The 19,286-nt window shown below is 41.0% G+C and overlaps 1 protein-coding gene across 3 annotated transcripts in view; it reads left to right on the top strand.

The window, feature by feature from the left end:
* Positions 1-6,082: 6,082 nt before the first annotated feature.
* The window catches only part of cbfa2t2 (CBFA2/RUNX1 partner transcriptional co-repressor 2), a 45,112-nt gene continuing 31,908 nt past the window's right edge, over positions 6,083-19,286 (top strand). Inside the window, exon 1 of one of the 3 annotated variants that reach the window (XM_069179397.1) lies at positions 6,083-6,269. In XM_069179397.1, coding sequence (XP_069035498.1) covers positions 6,242-6,269 — 28 coding nt within the window. In that variant the 5' untranslated portion in view covers positions 6,083-6,241. Of the gene's footprint in view, positions 6,270-10,186; positions 10,247-19,286 lie in introns of those variants that run through there. The other 2 variants (XM_006639427.3, XM_069179400.1) reach the window with 2 other exon arrangements.

Here is a 19,286-nt window from a genome sequence, read left to right as displayed (position 1 = left end):
TTAGGTACGACCTCTCCAAACCAGAGGAGAATGCCTTAATAGGAACCACTACTCTATGAGAGCCTCATGTATCATAATTGTAGGCAGCTATTTCCAACTATTCTCATTTGAAAGGACAAACAGCCCTACCTTTGTCAGGCTGTGGCCACTATGATGTTTCATAAAAAGCATTTTTGTTCAACTTGATTTCACAAAGCTCTAATTAATACCTTGATGTGAGTACTTGTGTTTTAAAAATGCATTCTTCGGGGAGATATATTAAACAATGACATTGGTGTTCCAAAGGTATAATCATGAGTAACCTGTTGGAAAGTAAATGGATGCACACTATCACAAGTTGTAGTGATGAATGTTGTGGTTGCATCATTAATTACAGAAAACCTTTTAGCCTGAGAAAAGCCTTGGAGGCATAAGGCATAAGGCAGGAGTGCTACTGTATTACTAGGTGCACATGCAAGAATGATTAAAAGACACTAATGAACCTAGTCAGTATGTCTGTGGAAGGTGGAGGGAAATTGGAGCACCCGGAGCACCCACACAAACACAGTGTAGATATGCAGACTCCATACAGGTGGATTCTGGACTCCAGTTGAGAATCAAACCCAAGAGTCAGAATCGCAAGACACCACGCCACTGTCATTGTTTCATAATTTAAATTACTTTTTAAAATAAAAAATGGCTTTTACTGTAAAACTAGTTACTCAGTGCTATAAATTGAGGGGGGAAATAAGAAACTTCTTGTATAAGGAAAGACTTATGAATACTAGGTGTACTGACATTGTATTGAACAGGTACCTTTAGAATGCAAATTAACATTTGTCCTCAAAATTGATCAACAGGGGGTCAGCTGTGAAAGTCAAAAGCTAGTAGCATGTGTGTGGCCACTGCTGGAAGCAATACAAGCTACACATCTGCAATGCAAGCTTTGCACCAGGCCCCAGATGCTGTCTTGTTGGATTCTTCTGTAGAGCCCTTGACAAGCCTGTCCTTATCTCTTATCTCTGATCCCTAGATTCCACATGTCATCCCATCTTATCCCACAAATGTTTACTTGGGCTCATGTTTGGCAAGTAAGGTGTCCCTGACATGATTGTCATATTCCCTTCTTGCAAGAATGCTGTTGTTACAGAAGCAGTTAGATAATAATAATAATAATAATAATAATAATAATAATAATAATAATAATAATAATTGCTTACACTTATATAGCGTTTTTCTGGACACTCCACTCAAAGCGCTTTACAGGTAATGGGGACTGCCCTCCACCACCACCAATGTGCAGCATCCACCTGGATGAGATGACTTGTATTATCCTGCTGTTATGTTGTCACATCAGGATGAGCCCACAGAACGGGCAGAAGATGACCCCTAGGATTTGATCACTGTAGCATCGTGCAGTCAAGTTGCCATCAATCACTACAACCTGACTACAAGACTAGCCACAGCTGGACAGATACTGGAGTCTGCACATTGGTAGGCCACTTCACACTCTGGACTACCCATTGATTTTACACAGATGTTAGCGTATCGTTCTGCACGTCTACCCTGTGTTCTCTGACGTCCATCAGGGTACAGAATGAGAAAATTATTTTAATATTCTGTATATATTACCGTTGTGTCACAAAAGCCCTGGTATTTCCTGGGGAAAACAAAGCAAGTCTTTAAGTCTTTAACTTTTTATTTTGCTTAGTTCTACCATGCCTACTTAGACTGTAAAGAAATGTTATGCTGTGGCAATTATATTTTATTGACATTGGACTTTTTGTGCAGAGGACCTCCCCTTCATTTCTTTACATTACTCATGAGATGAGCACTGTCAAAATGCTTCAAAGGTCCAGTTCTGCATGGATCGGCTGAAAGGCGACATGTGCCTCGCAAAAGTCACCTGCCGAGACGCCACAGACCGTACAAAGTGGAAAAATTGGTGCAAACAAGCAGACCCCACATAAATGGGAAAATGCGAAGAAGAAGAAGAGGTCCAGTGCTGCATGGAAACGGGCTTGTGTTCGCCTTCTCACATTCTCATGTGTGTTTGTGAGCTTTATTGAAAGCTGATGCTGTTTTTGCTCCTTTCATAGTTTGCTTGAGGGTCTGTATTCAGGGGGAGGCAGCAGTGACTGTGTTGAAACAACTGACAAGGTTCTGCACTGACCACCCCCCACGCCTCCTGCCCTGTTTGGTGTAATGAATGGGGATGAATATGCAAAGCTACCTTAAGCGACAGCTCCCAAGGTGTCAAGAGTGAGTGATGGGCTGTTCTCAGTTGGCTCGACCTGATCTGGGAGTCAGCGCAGAGACAGCAGAGATCGGTTTTACTCCGTCACACACAGTGGGTAATAGGCTGAGTTAGTGGGTGTTAATTTGTTATTGTAGCTCAGCAGCTGTGCAGCATGCTTGGGAGAGCAGGTGGCAGCCTTCTGGGGCAGATAGGAGAGGAGGGAGTGTGTGGTGTGTGTGTCTGTGTGTCAGGAAGAGGCCGAGTGTCTGTGTGTGGGAAGTGGGCAGGGTGGTTATCGCAGGATCCAAATGTCCTGTTTGCAAAGGATAACATGCAAGGGCCTGGATCAGATCCAGCAGAGCCATGGCTCCTCAATGGGTCATTGTATCCAGGAATTTGGAATCCTGGAGCTGCTCATGAGAACCAGAGGAAGAAAGGAAAACAGCCGCCACTACACTTCTGTCACTGGTCTGAGTTGAGGAAGACAAGATCCCTGGGAAAAGATATATAGAGGAGCATATCGCCAGAACAATAAAAATATATAAAATAAACATAATATAAAATACAAATATGGAGGGAGGACTCCATCAAGCCACAAAGAAATCAGACAGACATCTCTTTTTATTGAAAAGGAACAAAAACACTGGCTTTATAATTAAAAAGTAAATACTCCTTTTGATATCACATCATTGGTTGTTAATTTCACATTCTTTATGGAGTTGACAAGTGATATGGTGTCACCCATGTGATGATTGTTGAAAATGGTGAAAATGTTTATTTTCTGATTAACATGAAGCCTGTGTTTCAGTATTCCTGCACCAATCCTTAAAGTTATTTAATATATTTTGTTTTGAGTTGACAGTTTAACTGCACCAGTAGGGGATAAAGGAAAACTTTTGGTCTGGTAGGAATTACAAATTTTAAACCCATTTCAATACCTACTACTCAAATATTTATATACAGTATGGACACATACTTTTACTATTACATGTGACTGGACTATCAAAAGGTTTAACGTCATCTCACAGTACCCAATATTTTCAGGTCAATGGGAATGGAACAATGGGAATTCTTTGGAGTGTTAGCTCAGCTGCTCATCTTATCTTGTCACACTAGGCAGTGGCAATGGCCAAAAAGTCTTGTAGCCAAACAATTTACTACTAACAATTTAACACTGACCTTAGTGGGGTTAGAAAGGCAGTCCTCTTTGGGAAGGTACAGTGGAAAACTGGAACATAAGTTTATAAGTTCAAGGCAGGAACATAGAGATATGGAGGAGAGCAATAAAAAGACAGAAGGCAGAGAAGAACAAAACCACAAGAGGGCTGCTCCCTTACCACCACCCAGAACAGAAATATAGGATTTAGCAAAAGGACTGTCGATGTATAGCAGTGGAACGATAAAAATAGTTTCCTATCTATAGTGTCCAGCAGGCTAAAGAAATCTCTTTCGGATTTAGTGAGCCACTATATGTAATAGGGAGAGAGGTTCCCATTTGTATAACACCCATTTAGGGAGTGATTTAGTCCTGCGTAGGGCTTTTATTCTAAGAAGCAAGCTCCCAGCTCCATCCTATTTCCTACTTGGTATTTATGTGGCAGTTGCAGGGTTGAAGTTTCTTTCCTTAGGTTGTAAAAGGTAGTCTTCATAAAAATCTGCACATAACAGTAATACACATATTGTGTTTGTAAATTATTGTAAATAAATACATGTCTTTTAAATTGTTAATATAGTATTACTATATTACCTCACTGTGCCAGGGAGCACAGAAATCATGTACCCATAAACATTATTGCTTAGTTTTTCCTGACAGTAGGGAGGTGTGTAAATGATAACTGTTGTAATTTGCTTGCAGAACAGAACAGAAATTCAAAGGAGGTTTGAATTTTAACCTCCTTTATTTATTTACCACCTAGCTTTTTACAATACCCTTTTTATAAAACCTTAATTCAGTCTCTCTTTGCAAAACAGGATGGTGTCTGTCATACTTCCTCTACAATAGCTCTCAAAGCACAGAAACTAGACACAGTAAGTTGACTTACTGTACATTAGGTTGAACAATTATGTGTTTTGATTCAATCTGACACTAGGTGATCTGTTGAGACAAGACACAAGAACCGTTGCATTAAGGAAACCAATATTCCTTTTGGATACACAAACACGATATAATTTAACCATAATCAAATAAATTGGTTTTGGATTATTTGCACATATTAATGGATGACTAATATAAAGTCTGTGGAAAACACATAATGTGTAAAATACACTGAGTCCTTTTTATCTAGTATTAAGCTGGTAAAATGTTTCCTGAAAGGTAGGAAGGTAATGTTTTATTTGCTCCTGTTTTTCACTCCTAAGAGGGACTTATAATTGAGTGATACATGTGGACATATGCATAGAGAGGCATAAAGGTATCCACGTTTGCTTCACAATGTTAGCAGGCCTGCCACCTGCCCATGTATAGATGAGCTTATAAAACAAGTGTGCTTGACAGGTGTTGTTTAATTAAGGTTATTCAGACAGTCCTATGCGACAGTCTGCTCTGAGTTATGGTGTAGCCTCTGTAATGCTGCCTGAAGTTATCTGTGACAGGCTCAGTGGTTGACATTTTGATTAACAGATATGTAATTGGTAAATTAATTAGATTACTGATTGACATTTTGTCATTAATGAGGTTAAGCATTATCAACAGGGTCTACTGTCAAAGTCACTGGAAGTAGTGCGTGTTGCCACCACTGGAAGCAACATTAGCTGTAGGTCTAGAACAACTTTGCACCAGGTTACAAATGTTGTCCCCTCAAGCAAACTGCCCCTGTTGTTACACAAGCAGCATGAGGATATACATTATCTTGCTGTTATGTTGTCATATCAGGATAAGCCCACAGAAAAGCCAGCAAGTGAGTTCCCTACTTAATTTATGTAAAACTGTGCAGACAGATTGCAATCAGTCACTACAAGTGGATTTCTACACTGACTAGACACTCCTGGCCAGACCATCACTCTTGGGCCTCCACATAAACTGGTGAGTTGTATACAACAAATAGCAGATTGTTTTGCTCATCCACATCATGCTCTCTGACGTTCATCAGGATGATCTACACATAAAATCGTCACAGAACAACACGATTAATTCCACAGTATGTCTAAATCCACTGCTTTCAAGTCCACCTGAAGTGTTTCTACACTTTACTGAGGGATTTGTTATCTTGAAAAGGAGGCATTGTGGTTTCTTTCAGTTTTTTCTTGATTTTTACAATGATTGACATTTAGCAGATAATTTTATAATTTGTGCCCGACATACCCTCTCCCTAACGAGGTGATTGGTTATGCCACAGTCACTCTAGCATATGATGATCGCCATTGAATGGTCAATTAATTAAAAAATGCCTAAATTTCAATCAATATCCATAATCTGTATAATTTTCAAAAACATACACACGTAGAATGATAAGATGGTGCAATCACCACATATACGCCTATAACCTTAAATGCTACAAACGTGACTTGATATCATTAGACATACTGTAATGAGTCACGTAGAAAAATCCCTGAACTCTTTTGCTGTCAGATCGTACAACTCATCAGTTAGTTGAATTGGACAAATCAGGCATTCTGCGCGCTTAGTGTCTTCCAAAATGCTGTTCCTCCTTAAAGACCGTGTTATAGCCCACTACATGAATCACGGCGCCGCGGCTTCAATTGTCTCAAAATTCACGCGAGCACTTCTCTGCGCATCTTAACATGTTTGTGTTACAATGTGTGTATGTTGCAAAGATCTTTTCTTTCCTTTTGTTGGCGGTTCATATTTGATGGTTTCCGCCCCCATTCATCTCCAGTTCAATCCTGCTTGTGGTTGGGGGAGAGGGGCGGGTTTCCTCGCTACCGCTTTTCCCCGATTTACTAGGCTGTGTTAGTGATCCGCCGCTAGCAGTACAGCAGAGTCCGTGTAGTTTTCTGCTAAAACTGTACTGACCGGACCCGCTGCAGAAGCTGTCCCACTGTCTTCATCTGCATAGGACTAACATGGTCGGAATCCCTGGCTCCTTCCAATGTAAGTTCGTTGTTTTCCTTGGGCTGACATCTTTAATAACTTTAAAAGGTTTGAGCGCGGAGCTGCAAACGAGCAAAGAGAGTTTAATTCCTCGTTGCAAAGTAGAAGGAAAGTCGTCTGAAGATCCCTGTGTCAATGCGACAAAACACAAGATTTTAGACCATTATCCTACTTCAGTTTTAAACAGACGTAAATGTATCGTTCTACGACAGAACAAAAACAGTACTTGCAACCTTTAGATCAAAGTCTCTTAAGTCTTGTCTCCTTATAAATGTAGTCGCCTTGCTTTACAGAAAACGTTATTATAGCTGTCTTTGTGGATTTATTTTTCTTTTGCAGTTGAGAGTATTCCAAGAATGACTAAGAGCCAGATTTTATCATTGGCTCCAATCTAGGAAACCATTTTACAGACAGTGGCGCCACTACAGAAAATATCACTTATCCGCATAATATCCAGCTTTAACTTTAAAAAGACAGACATTCAACATGTTCGCAGCGAAAGTTTAGTAATACAGCAGATTGATGAAAAGCTGTCATATCTAGATTAAGTCTGCGTTAATTCTGGTTTTGGTCTCCTGTAAGGAGTGGAATAACATACAAAACCCCCAAAAGACATCAAAAGGAGAACTGAAGTTTCGTTGAAAACGACTGTTGTGGATTTCCCCTATTGATAGTCGAAATTTCTTTTGTCATGTAAATTACAATCAAGAAAGAACCGTTTTTTGAGCAAATTTTGAGCCAGTTTTTTCTCTCGCGCGCTCTCTTCTCCCGTCTCTCTGTTGAATTGAGGGATTAACCCATCAGTCAAAGTTTAGCACCATCTGGGGAGTTTACAGCTTTTTAGAATAATAACACCAGTCTAAAAGCTGGCAGTAGAAAATTCCCACTTGTCTAGGCTGCCCCTGCAGGGCGACACTCCTGCACTGCAAAAGGAGGCTGTCGGGCGCCTGGGACACGACAGTAGCATTGTTTAACCCGGAGCTTTAATTTGTCTCGGGGGTTCATTTACTAAATACATGATACCTTGTACTTGTCTTGGACATCAGCGATTTTAAGCCTCGCCTCTGCAGTCCTGCGTTCCGGGGTCAGGCAACAGTTTTGTTTCGCTTTCTCGCGCATTTGCCAGGAAGGTACGTCTTGGTTTTTAATACCTGTTACGTTAACATCAGAGTTTACAGTACCTTTCGTGGAAACCAAGCGTTTATCCCCATCACTGAATAGGAAGTATGTTATATACTGTATGGAACAGTGTTTTATTATTAGTCTTCTGTCCCTTGGTATAGTTTTCTTATAATTTAATTTTAAAGAGAATTATCTTTAATGCAGTTTTGTATGTTAGATTACGGCGAAACGTTTTATTATTGTCACACGGCACGGTTAGGTGTACAGTCATATTCAACCTTGGCATCTGGGTTCCATACCATTTCGGGACATTGAACCCTCCACTGAGTAAAGTACTAAACTAACTCCGCCACTGTACAATTCTCTGATAATTAAATATGTGGGTGACAGGCCCATCCTTCTCTTGCCTTCTCCTGCTGTGCCCCACAGCTCTGGAATTCTGTCCCCAAGGATATCAGAGATCCACCTTCTCTGACCACTTTCAGTCCAGATTTAAAACCTTTGCTTCAGAAAGGCTTTTACTTAATTAATGTCTATGTTTGCCTCTTTGCATCTCCACTCAAAACCCTTTGCCACTTTTAAAGGTGCTATGAAGTCTATTGTTGTTAAGTACATGGAGGCAACACTACTAAACCATGTTGAAAAAAAATAATTTGGCTTTGATTTTGTAACATTTCCGTACTGTTTTTGCTAATATAGTAAGAAGAATAATCTGTAGGCAGCAAAGATCTGATGGCTCACTTTTTTCACTTCTCTCTCTATATCTCTTCCAAACCATTGGCTTTAAGAGCCAGGAAATGACAAAGGCCTGCAGGTTCGTGTTAGCTCTCTAATTGGTTTTGGCTCCACGGCGGTTTGCAGACTTGCCCTTTGTCGTGTTTGAGAATGTCCCTGTGTGTGTGGGGGGGCCCTCAGCCTCTCCAGGCCTGAGTGACGAATCCACCCTCGCGGTCAGGGGTTTCTCCAGCCTCCAGCACCTGCAGACATTCTTCTGGGTCCAGGCTGGCGAGGTTGAGGTTGAGAATTCATTTCATGCCCCCTCCCTACCACTTCAGTCTGATGGGCTGAGTTTGATTCATAACAGCGAGAAACAAGACTTTCCCATTGTTTCACTTGACACCATGCTTTTCATGTGGAACACATCTGAAGAATTATATCCATTCCACCTAAATGATTCTCTTTGAAAATACAGAACTGTACATTTATCAGGGTGCTTTTGCTGGATTTAAGATATAATTATCAAATTTGTATATGTTTGTACATTTTATATATTTTTACCACTTTAAAAACATAGTTTTGCAGATGTCTAGCATGCATTTACTTGGCTTTACAATACTTTTACACCTTTTCTGTTCTGCATGCTTTGGCATTCATTGAGCCTGATTTCACTTGGTTTTACTGCACGTTCCCCATGCTATGCCACAAACTGGCTATAACTTCACACAGTAAGAGATGAAACACCTTTTCAAACTACAAGTGGTTATGATGACAATTTGAAGTAAACATATCTGATCCCTTGGCCTCCAGCTGCAGTGGAAACATCTGAAACATTTTTTTCACACTTTTTCCTTAATTTATTTAGTTTTCACATTTAGTGTACCTTAAAGCTATTGCGCCAAGGAAGGCAACAGAACTTTGATGTGTAAGTGTTCCAAATCTAAGCCGTGGCTGTGCTGGAGAACACTGCAGTGTGTCAGACATATTCTTAATAAACACAGCATGAGAGGTTTTATTAAGCTCTGTTTTGTATCATGTGCAGTTGGTGTGGGGCTCCCCTTCCTGTGTGTAAAAACAGGGAATGGGGAACAGTGAAAAGGATCAAAACCTGAATAATCCTGTAATGTGAACAGGAAATACTCGTGCACAAGCTTGTTTTTTATTAGTGATTGGAAAGTGAGTGGCTGTCTCTAAATGTCCCGTTGGCAGGTTTCCCTAGGAGAAGGTTCTTCTGTCCATGGTTGCACAGATGCTTTATCACGCTTTACCGTGCTTTTGTGCTTGTGGTTTAAAATGATTTCACTGTGCATGCACTGTGTGCATACTAAAAATGATGCTGAAATGATGATAAACTTTGTTTTATACATCACGTTTAACATCCAGTCATCTCAAAGTACTTCACTATACATAAAATAAAAAAAAGAAAAGGTTTATTGAGTGCCAGATTGGGGTGGTGTTCCTCAGCTTTAGGGCACAGCAAGAAAGGATCCTGATTTCCTAAATGTAGCAGGGCTGTATTAACACATTAACCAGAATCAGCTGGATGATAATGATTGTGTGGAGGGCAGTAAACATGTAACATATCAGCTAGATAGTTTGGAGCCAAGCCTGTAGAACCTTAAATGTAAGCAGGCGGATTTTGAAATCAGCCTGAAACCTGATTGGAAGCAAGTGCAAGGACATTAAGAAAGGAGTGATGAGATTGCTTGCATGTGTCCTGATTGGGATACTAGCTTCCAAGTTCTGAACTTCCTGAGTTTGTGCAATGTAGTTTTAGAAACTCCTTCAAGTAACAGCATTACAGTGATCGATCCTGTATAGTTCATGGCAGGTTATTTTGTTTTTAACTCACTGTAATGTACTTACATGGAAGAAGTGGAGTCTCTTTAAACCCATGCTCTGTACTAAGCCTTCCTCCTCACATGAATTGCTGAAAAAGCCTAAAGCACAAATTGATTGATCATCACTGTGAGAATGGCAGTATAATTGACAACAGGCCTGCACAGCTGTTTCTTGTTGTTGCATGCAGAGTGGGGGGGAGATTGCATCCAGATGTGTACTTCTCTCAGAGATTGCCCATCAACAGTCATTTATTGGAATCTCAGTCTGGAGGAGCCCCATTAGAGCGGCCACGCTCCGTAAGTCAAATTTTATTTTTATTGCCGGTTAGTGGCTGTATGTGTTCTACCATGATATGAAAGAAAATGTCAAGTCAGAATTGGAATGCTTATGAGGACTCTTGCAGAGAGGCTGTTGCTGACACATCGTGATTTACCTGCTGGCTTAGGTACATTTTTCTGCTTTGGTTTTTCTTTCATGTTACCTTTCAATAAGTGTTGTTTTCAATAAAACAACCCTTAAAGTGTAAGTAAAATGTTGAAATGTGTAGAAAAGAGAGTTGATTTTTTATTATCTGTATTCCTGGTACTGTCGGTTCAAGTTAAGACTGTTGTAAGTTAATTTCCCTTGTCTAACTGCTGTATAAATATGCTAGCATTGAGGAGAGCTCGGAGACCTCCCAACAGCAAGTCTTTTTCAACAACAAAGAATATTTCTCTTGCAACATCAGTTGTATTGATTCCAAATGTGTGCAAGTATGGTACGTTTGGGAGTTTCTTGTCCTTTTTTTAAGTAAGACTGCATGAAGATTGGATATCGAGAACAAAAGGTGTTGGCCAGCAACTGCTAGGTCTAGCTAATCAGAATAGTCACGGTTTGAAAAGAGTTTGAAAAGAAATAGGGCCAAGGGCTTAGCATGGTGCCCCTCCCCCTACATTCTACTCATTAAAAGGTACTTTTGCCCTGTTTTCAAACAAAGCCTATGTTTTAGAATTGTCTGCCCCCCTTCCACCCCTTTAAGGTTTTCCACTGTTGCCCTTTTCTCTGTCCCTGATGAGCCCAGCTGCACTGCACTTGTCAGCACCCAGTAGACTGCTTTAAATCTCGTTTATATTCACTTACTTGGGCTCATTGAAGCTCAACAATACGTTTGGGGCTGTTTAGAGAAGTGTGGGCTTGACACTTTTGGCAGTCCTGAAATTGGATCTGTCTTTCTTGCCCGCTATGTGTTTGAGGAGAACATTATGAAAAAGCTGCAGGCAAAGGCCTTTATCTGTTATCCTTCTCCTTGAATGTAGAGTATCTGCTTTTGTTTTAGTACCATGTGTATTTGCAATAGAGGGGTACTTTTCCGTAAATGTTTTTTTTTCTTAATATTGTCTTTAGTCTGGGTAAATTTTACTTACACTGTTATGGAACTATTAATAATACATCAATGTGGAGTAGTAGTCGGGGTTCTGGATGTGTAACTGCAAGGTTGTGTGTCATTAGGTCATAATGCAAGTTGCTTTGATAAACGCACCCAACTAATAATGAACTATAAGATTGCCATCAATATGGGCACTGAGAATTGGGGATTGAAGTATGGAATTCCTTAAGATTGTATTTGCAGATTTGATTTGAACTGAGGAATCATTTGTTTTTGTTTTTCTCCGTTGACACCTTGATTCTACAATCGCTTCAGCTGCCCACTGTAAAAAAGACGTCAGGCGATTTTGCTCTCCTCCTGAAATCCTGAATTCTCTGTGAAGGGAATTTACAATCCCGTCTTTCAGGAAACCTCCTGGGGGCACAGTCCGCAGGCTGGAGATCCTCACTGCCTTCAGACAGTGCATATCAAAACCTGGATGATGCTCTTACATGTCACAATTTATTTAACCAAAATTATTGATTCAATGGCAGTCTGCAGTGTCATCATGTTTACATGGCAGCTGTGCTCGAGGATCCAGAAATCAATGCATTAGCGGACACAACTAATCCCTGCTCTTAACCTGGCTGAAGTAGGTCTTGCAGGACCACGCCGGATGCCACTGCACAGCAACACCTAAATCGCCACTCACTCAGTGGCCTTCTGTAATGTGTGGACCGTGACACGAGAAAGAAAAATGTGGTGGGATGGAGAGGTTTGGGCAATGGAGTGCTTTGTAGGAAAACTGTGACAAAGCTGTAAGAGCTGGTGTAATTTAGTGACAGTTTTTCTGCAACAAGAAGTAAAGTAAGAAAATAACATGCAGAAAGAATATAGAACCATCAGATTCTATCATAATTAATAATTCATTTAATTTTGTGTAGTGCTTTAAATCATGAAGGATCCCAAAGGACTTTACATGTTGTAGGGCCCATGACCATGACTCATAAGAGACTGTTCTGCACCCTCTTCTCGGTATAGGAATTGTTGTGCCTTGTGAAATGCTACAGGAGATTCAGGTGGGCTAAAGTACAAGCTGCAGGCTTGAATAGAAATTGGGTCAGGACACAGAGGTCACTATCTCCACTCTGATGAATGCTAACTACCATGGTATCTTCAGGAACCATAGCAGTCCAAGTGAGTGCAGTAACGTTTCGCTCTGACCAGCAGAAGCGTGCATGTCTGTAGACACATTTGTAAGGCACAACGTAGTTACCTTGCAATTGCCCAGTGAATTTCTCCCCACTGCATTAAAAGCTCAGACAAAGACACCAGCTTTGATGAAGAGTGGTGCTCTGTGGTAATGCATGAAAGGTGATGAAAGTAGTTCAATTAATTTTACATTACTGAATAGTTTCTTAATGGATGAAGCTCTTGGATTCCTGAGGCAAAGACAGAAAAAAAAGCATTCACATTTTTCCCTTGGCCTTGCAGGGGAATCCTGACATGAAAGTGTAATCCAATAAAAAATATTTCCTATCGCACAAAAAAAGAGTTAAGTGCTGCTTGTTTTCCCTAAATTATAATATTCAAAGGCTTTCAGCATCTAAATAAGACGCATGTGTTTGTTTAATCTTTTCGGATTGCTAAAATTTCTCAGCTGCCGCTATCAAAGAAACAATTATCCCGTGGATCTCTTTGAATTGCTTCCAATAAACTTGGCTGGGAATGTTTTTCAGGGTTACTGCCTGATTCTTGGGCAGACATGATGGCCTGCCTTTTGCTCGGCAAAGGAGGGATGTTGTGGGAGTTTGCTCTTAACAAGCCGAAACACTGCGGAGACATGGGAAAGGCATTTTTGTGCACAGCAAGCGAGAGAGAGCGGCCTTATCTGTAAGCCCTGTAATTGAGGCCTTGAAAAGCCTCGAAGGGCTGTCTCTGGCAGGCCAGGTGTTCCCAGAGCTGTCTCCAGATGAGACATCTGCAGAAACACAGGTGTGGCCGTCACAGCACACAGCTGGGGCAGCCCCAGGGGCAAGCTCCGAGCTTGCCTCGTCACCTGCGGGACTGCACCAAAAACAGTCATCGTGGGCGACCTTGAGAAGTTTGTCTGCAGGTGTTCAAACATGACCCAGCATTACTGCTTTTCATCACTTTCTCTTTTCTCTCCAGGAAGGCAGAGAGACAGAGCTTGCCCTTTTAAATGTATTTTCATAGCCCTGAAATGAAAACTTGCTCCGTATTCCTCTTTTCCTCTGTGATGACACAGAATTCCCCTTAATTATATGAGAATGAACATACAACAGACCTTGTACATTTCCTGGCCAAGAAGATTTCTTTTTTTTAGGTTCATATGAACTGAGATTTGGTGTTGTCTTTTGCATTTGGGAAAACAGTAAGGTAGTGGCTATTGCTTGATAATATATTTGAAGTATAGTAACAAAGAATACTAATTAAGTTGTGGCTCTGGCTCTTCTTTAGTGGATCCTTTTTGTAAAACTATTTCCTCTTAATTATCTTGTAATATATTTTCATTTACAGTAATAAATGAGGGCACAGCACAGAGGAAATTAAATATAAATGTAATTGATCATGTAAAGCTTGTAAAGTACTTTAGTGGTATTTCAAGAAGGTTCTCTGTTCACCCCTGAGCTCAGCTGCTAACTCGCTGGGTGTTACCTGAGAAAGACCCTGAAATCCCCTGGTGCCATACTGTTTGGATGAGCTGTAAAAGTAGTTAGACACGCTGCAGCAGTTTTTCATGTATAGTTTACACTCCCAGCATCTGTAGCTCCCTTTTGACTAAAACCTCTGTTTTGTATCTGATTCCTGTGATTACATTTGACATCTCTCTGAACTTCTTTTCTCATCTTATGAGCCTAATTGCGGCGGATCTTCGGTGGACACCTGAATCCCTTGTCATTGACCTTAGGTTGTCATTTATTGGATTTTGGCTGACCTCTTAACCTCTTTCTCCCTGCTCCCAGTCACTATTATGCTCTATACAGGGATTAGGTGACCTCTCTCTGGTGTGATTGATAACTGCTGCAGGATAACATCATACCTCGGGCCCTTCCTGTGCATTTCACCTGATGGCACTTTATAGAGTTTACCTGTTCCAGAGAGGCTTTTTTTTTCTTCTTCTGAAGCATCTGCAGTGAACCATACCTCTGGAGTGCTTTTTCCTGTCTGGTTCATTGCTCTGCAGAGCCCACTTCCTGTTGCTGCAAACCTTTCTTTTGCTTTTTGTCGTCTTCACTTTTGCATTTTTTTTTAACCAAAATGCAAAGAACAGATCGCTGAGATGGGAAACGCTTGTATTTGGCATGACATGATACTGTACTGGTGTATTTAAGAAAGGAGAGGCAGGGGCAAGACGTGCTTAAGCCACACAAGAGTGTTTAAGTGAGCAACCTGGTTTGAGCAATGAAGAAAGTCTGGGGTCATCTTAGTATCTCAAGTATCCATTTCTGTATCTCTGTATCTCAAGGACTGATAATTCTGTATTTGCACTTTTAGGATTTCTTTTGCTATCCTGGGACGGCGGTGCACTTCTCCATTCCTCTGGTTAACATCCCACATGATCTCTTAATGAGCTAATTAAGCAAAATTAATTTATTCGTGGTTTTCTAAGGCCCTTAGCTTTTGGCGATTTAAAGAGATCTGCTGCCCCCTCAAAGTAGTCAAAGCTATCTGCACCGAGAGTTCAGTGGTGTTTGTACAGATCGTAAGAAATATCGAGTTCAGCAGGATAGTGGGCTTTACATAATATATGGAGGAGAAGCTTAATCATTTTTAATCATGGTGCTGGTGGAGGTGTGTGTGTATGGAGGGGGGGAGGGGGAGTTGGCTTGAACCTGTGGGAAATTTTGCATCACGCATCCAGTCAAATGTAAAACTCTTCAGATCCATTTTAAACACGTACATTACCAACACGCACAAACACACACTTATACACACTTACCCAGACCCTTGCGCGCGCACGCACACACACACTCCTTCCCTCAAGTGTAATGAGAGATCTGACGGTTTTCCATGGGTGAGTAGGCGGGTCAGGCTTTGCTTAAACTAATCGCTCCCAGAAGTGCTGGATAGCCAGACACTCTGGAGCCGTGGGCTGGGGTTTTGGAATGCCACTGCAGGCTCAATGCCTGCCTTTCATCCAGAGGGAAGAAGGGGGAAAAGAAGGAAAAAAAGAAACCTGGAGCCATTTGTTATGGATGAGATGAGGCGATTGACAAGCAGAGCACAATGGCAGTAGGGGCAGGGGGAGAGGGGGAGGCCTCATGGAAGTCAATGGAGTTTTTCTTGCTTCAGGGGCTGGCCCTTTACATGTTTAATGGGTGGAAGGTGGGATCTCAATGAGTGAAATAAGGCAATCAGTGCAGGGACAACAATAATGTGACACCTTCTTCAGAACAAGAGTGAATCATGATCCAGAGGACACAGGTAGGTATTATGGGATAGTGTGTTTAGGAATGAGAACAAGAGGCACTTCTTTACGCAAAGTGTTGTGGGAGTCTGGAATAAGCAGCCCAGCGTGATGTCAAAGAGGTTCCCTTGCATTTTTCAAGACGTGACTGAATGAGATCCTCAATTTGACAAGTCATTAGCAATCACATGAGTTAAATGGGCTGAATAATTTCCCCCTTTTAAGCTTTTGAGTTAATCACAATGACGATTTTGAGAGATATAGTCATCACTAGGTGCAGATCTGTGCTCCATTAAATCAAGGATAAACCACTGATGAGTCTGAGCTCTGCCTAGTGGTAAAAATTGCAAGAAATCATAGAACGCTTCAAGAAGCTTTCCTACAGCATAAAAGATGTAGATGATTATACCCGAAGCATTTAGTTTGACTGATCACAAGAAAGATAAGAATGCCTTATCTATTAAATTCCCTTGGAATAACTTTACTGATCCAATAAAGGCATTTGTCAGCTCATTTAGGCATGGTTTAACAACGTAAAAAAGCAAAATGCTCTGTAAAAAAAAAAACTCTTCTGCATCCCTTTTTAAAAACTCTTTTGTGTCAAAAAAACAAGGGCAGAGAGGTTCCTAGAATATTATGCTGGAAGCTAGTTAACAGGATCCAAAATCAGAATAGAAAGAAAACATTTTGAATCAGCCTCTTAAACCGTTGATTTTGCATTAGAAAACAATGCTGTTTCTTCTTGAAATGTGTTCATTTTTGAAAATGAAAAGGTAGAGGTACTACATTAAGTGCCACTGTAGGATGCCTGGCAGTTAAGTGTTCTGAGATCTTGTGTGTTCTTGTTTACTGTAGAATCCCTGCAGTTTCAGGGCCTTGTTTTCTCATATAAAGGCCCATTTACTCTACTGTTCTGTGCCTGTGGGCTTGTAAACACTTTAAGATAACTGGCTGTTAAGACAGGGGCTATCCATTCTCCTGTTGAGAGAATGAATCACTCCAGCAGTCTGGCCACTCCTGGCACCTCTTTGGCAAGAAGTGTGATTGTTGCACTTTTGACTCAGTGATAGTTTTAAAAACTGCCATTTCCAGAAAGCCGCTTATTCCACTTATGTGCTTAAAGGCTCATCTTGTCTAAGAGACAAAAGAATGAGAGTTTCTTTTTGTTGTTTTCAGCTTGCTGTACTGCAGGATGGTGCAATCCATGAACTGTGATATCAATGTCGTGGCCCCAGAACAAAAAATGATAAATTCAGTACAACAAAAATAGTTTGTAGTTACTGATTTTTATTTTTAAGAAAAAAACTTGGTCTACTATAGGCCTTTGGGGCTAGTTGTTTTTTTTAAATAAACATATTCAGATTAATGATGTCAGCTGCTGCAGGTTGTCATTTGTGACTTTGTTGAGAAGCAACAGGCAAAATTTCCACAAGAGACATTGGGAGTGTGGAATAATTGTGAATACATTTTCCAGGCTGACCAAGACCAGGAGTATAGGGTCACATTTAAAATAAGTCACTTCTGTGCACGATTCCTGTCAGCCTGTCAGAGATGGATGATGGGAGTCGTACTGTCATGGTACTTAAGGTCAACAGTATCCCCACTTTAGAGACACACTTGTTGACCTGTAGCTGTGGGCTTTCACTTTTCACCATGCAGAAAGCTGAACTCTTATCCACTGTTAAGACTGCAGGCTTTAACCAGAAACTTAAGATGCAGTCGATTTCATGCAAAAGCTATAGCTTCTAAGGTAACGTGAGCCGGTTGAATAACATCAGAATTTGTGGCTTCGGGTGTAGATCAACTTCCTTAACCAAGACAAAAACAAGCTCCCACAGATGGAGGAAGCTCAGAAATCGCTGACTGGAATGCTGTAATGTGTAATCCTCAAAAACTGTTGGGACAGAATAAGAAATCTCTCTTGGTGTAGCTGTGGAGGTTGGAGTTAGGGAATGATGCAGCCTTGACATTATAATCTGTTTCACTTCATGCAGAAGAAGGTCAGGCTGGGACTTCAGAAATAACATTCTGTCCGTGGTATCAGCACTACCTAGGGAGGTTTGGCAGCCCAGTAATGATTTATGTATGTATATATTTTTCCTAGAATCCTTCGCTGCTCTGCTCTGTTTTCAATAAGCGGAGTGGTCACTTAAATTTTGCTGTTTATTTTTCTAAAAGTATGTTCTGAGAGTGAGTGTGACTGGAACCAGATGTGCAGGGCAGGCTGGGATATCTCACTCTGTGGTACAGAGGCTCCATTTCCTTTTTCTTTTACCCCAATGACTGGCAGCTGCAGGGAACAGAGAAAAGCAATCCCATACACAGCCTTGTATCATTTTCTTGTACAAATAAATACATTAAAGGTAGGCTTGAGTAAGTTCAGGAGGGCCCTCGCACGAACACTGCCGATCGACTCAAACAGGGAGGTGAGGGTTAAGGTTTGTGATGGATGTGTAAGACAAAGTGCCGTGCAGGCTTGCACTGGCCTGCAAATGTCTTGCTTAGAAGCCTTTAACTCTCCATACAGCCCTAGCATCCAGACCCCTTGTCCTCTGTGGGATGGCTGGCTAAAGTTTTTCTTCACAAATGTGACCTGTGATGATATTCAAGGCAACTTGGATTAACTGACCTTTAAGATCAGGATTCACTGAATTCTTTCCAGCATTACAGAAAGAACATTACATTTATGGATTACATTTGTTTCATCAAAGGAAGGCTGAGTTTTTCTACACTAACTCAGCATTGCTACAGTGTTTTGTTGTTGCGTTGCTCTTCTCTTTTTGTAAGGTCGTACGTTTTGGTTGTGTTTTCATTTAATATGACACATTTTAAGTTTTCTATTGATACTACAGTGCTTAAATAAAACAGTGTATCCTGGTACTGTAAATAAAATAAGGAATATAAATAAAAAATAGAAAATAAAGTCTTCATAAGAGAAAAGCACCCAGGATATTGTGCTTATAGAACATGCACTGCGGGTGTTTGTTTCTTAATGCGTATTCTGCCTCCTTTATCTCACTCGGTGGAAATTAATCACAGAGTGTTTTTATGAATTAATGTGTATTTTTGAGCACGCTGGATTGTCTCAAGAAGACGGAAGTTGAAAAGCGTCAGGCCCTTTCAATTCTAGCTGGATAACAACTGTGAATTCCGAGCGGGAAGAGCCAGGCTCTGTTCAAACAGAAGTTCCCTCCCGCTGGAACGTTCATCCGCCTCTGGTAAAAGAGACTCAGATGTGGTTGAGTACACGGGGAGGGGAGACAGGAGAGGTGTTGGCGAGTCACTCTGTGCTGCTTGACTGTGAACCAAAAATGGCAGTTGCAGATCTCCCAGGAGCCTGTGTGCGGTGCAGACAGAGAACCCCCGTGACTCCTGCACTCCTGCAGGCCTTGTGTTGAGCTGTTTGCTCCACTAAATCAGTGTTTCTGTAACAAGAAAAGGATCTTATAGCATTATCACTCACCTTTTATTCCACATTCTTCTCAATCTGAGGCATGTGTCTTTTTCTCAAATCAGTCACAATAATATATGCAAACGTGAACCACGTTGGGCACACAAT

Source organism: Lepisosteus oculatus, chromosome 16 (genome assembly GCF_040954835.1).
Source record: "Lepisosteus oculatus isolate fLepOcu1 chromosome 16, fLepOcu1.hap2, whole genome shotgun sequence".
NCBI lineage: Eukaryota > Metazoa > Chordata > Actinopteri > Semionotiformes > Lepisosteidae > Lepisosteus > Lepisosteus oculatus.
Note: the sequence above shows the minus strand (reverse complement) of the source record. Positions and strands in the feature narration are given on the sequence as shown.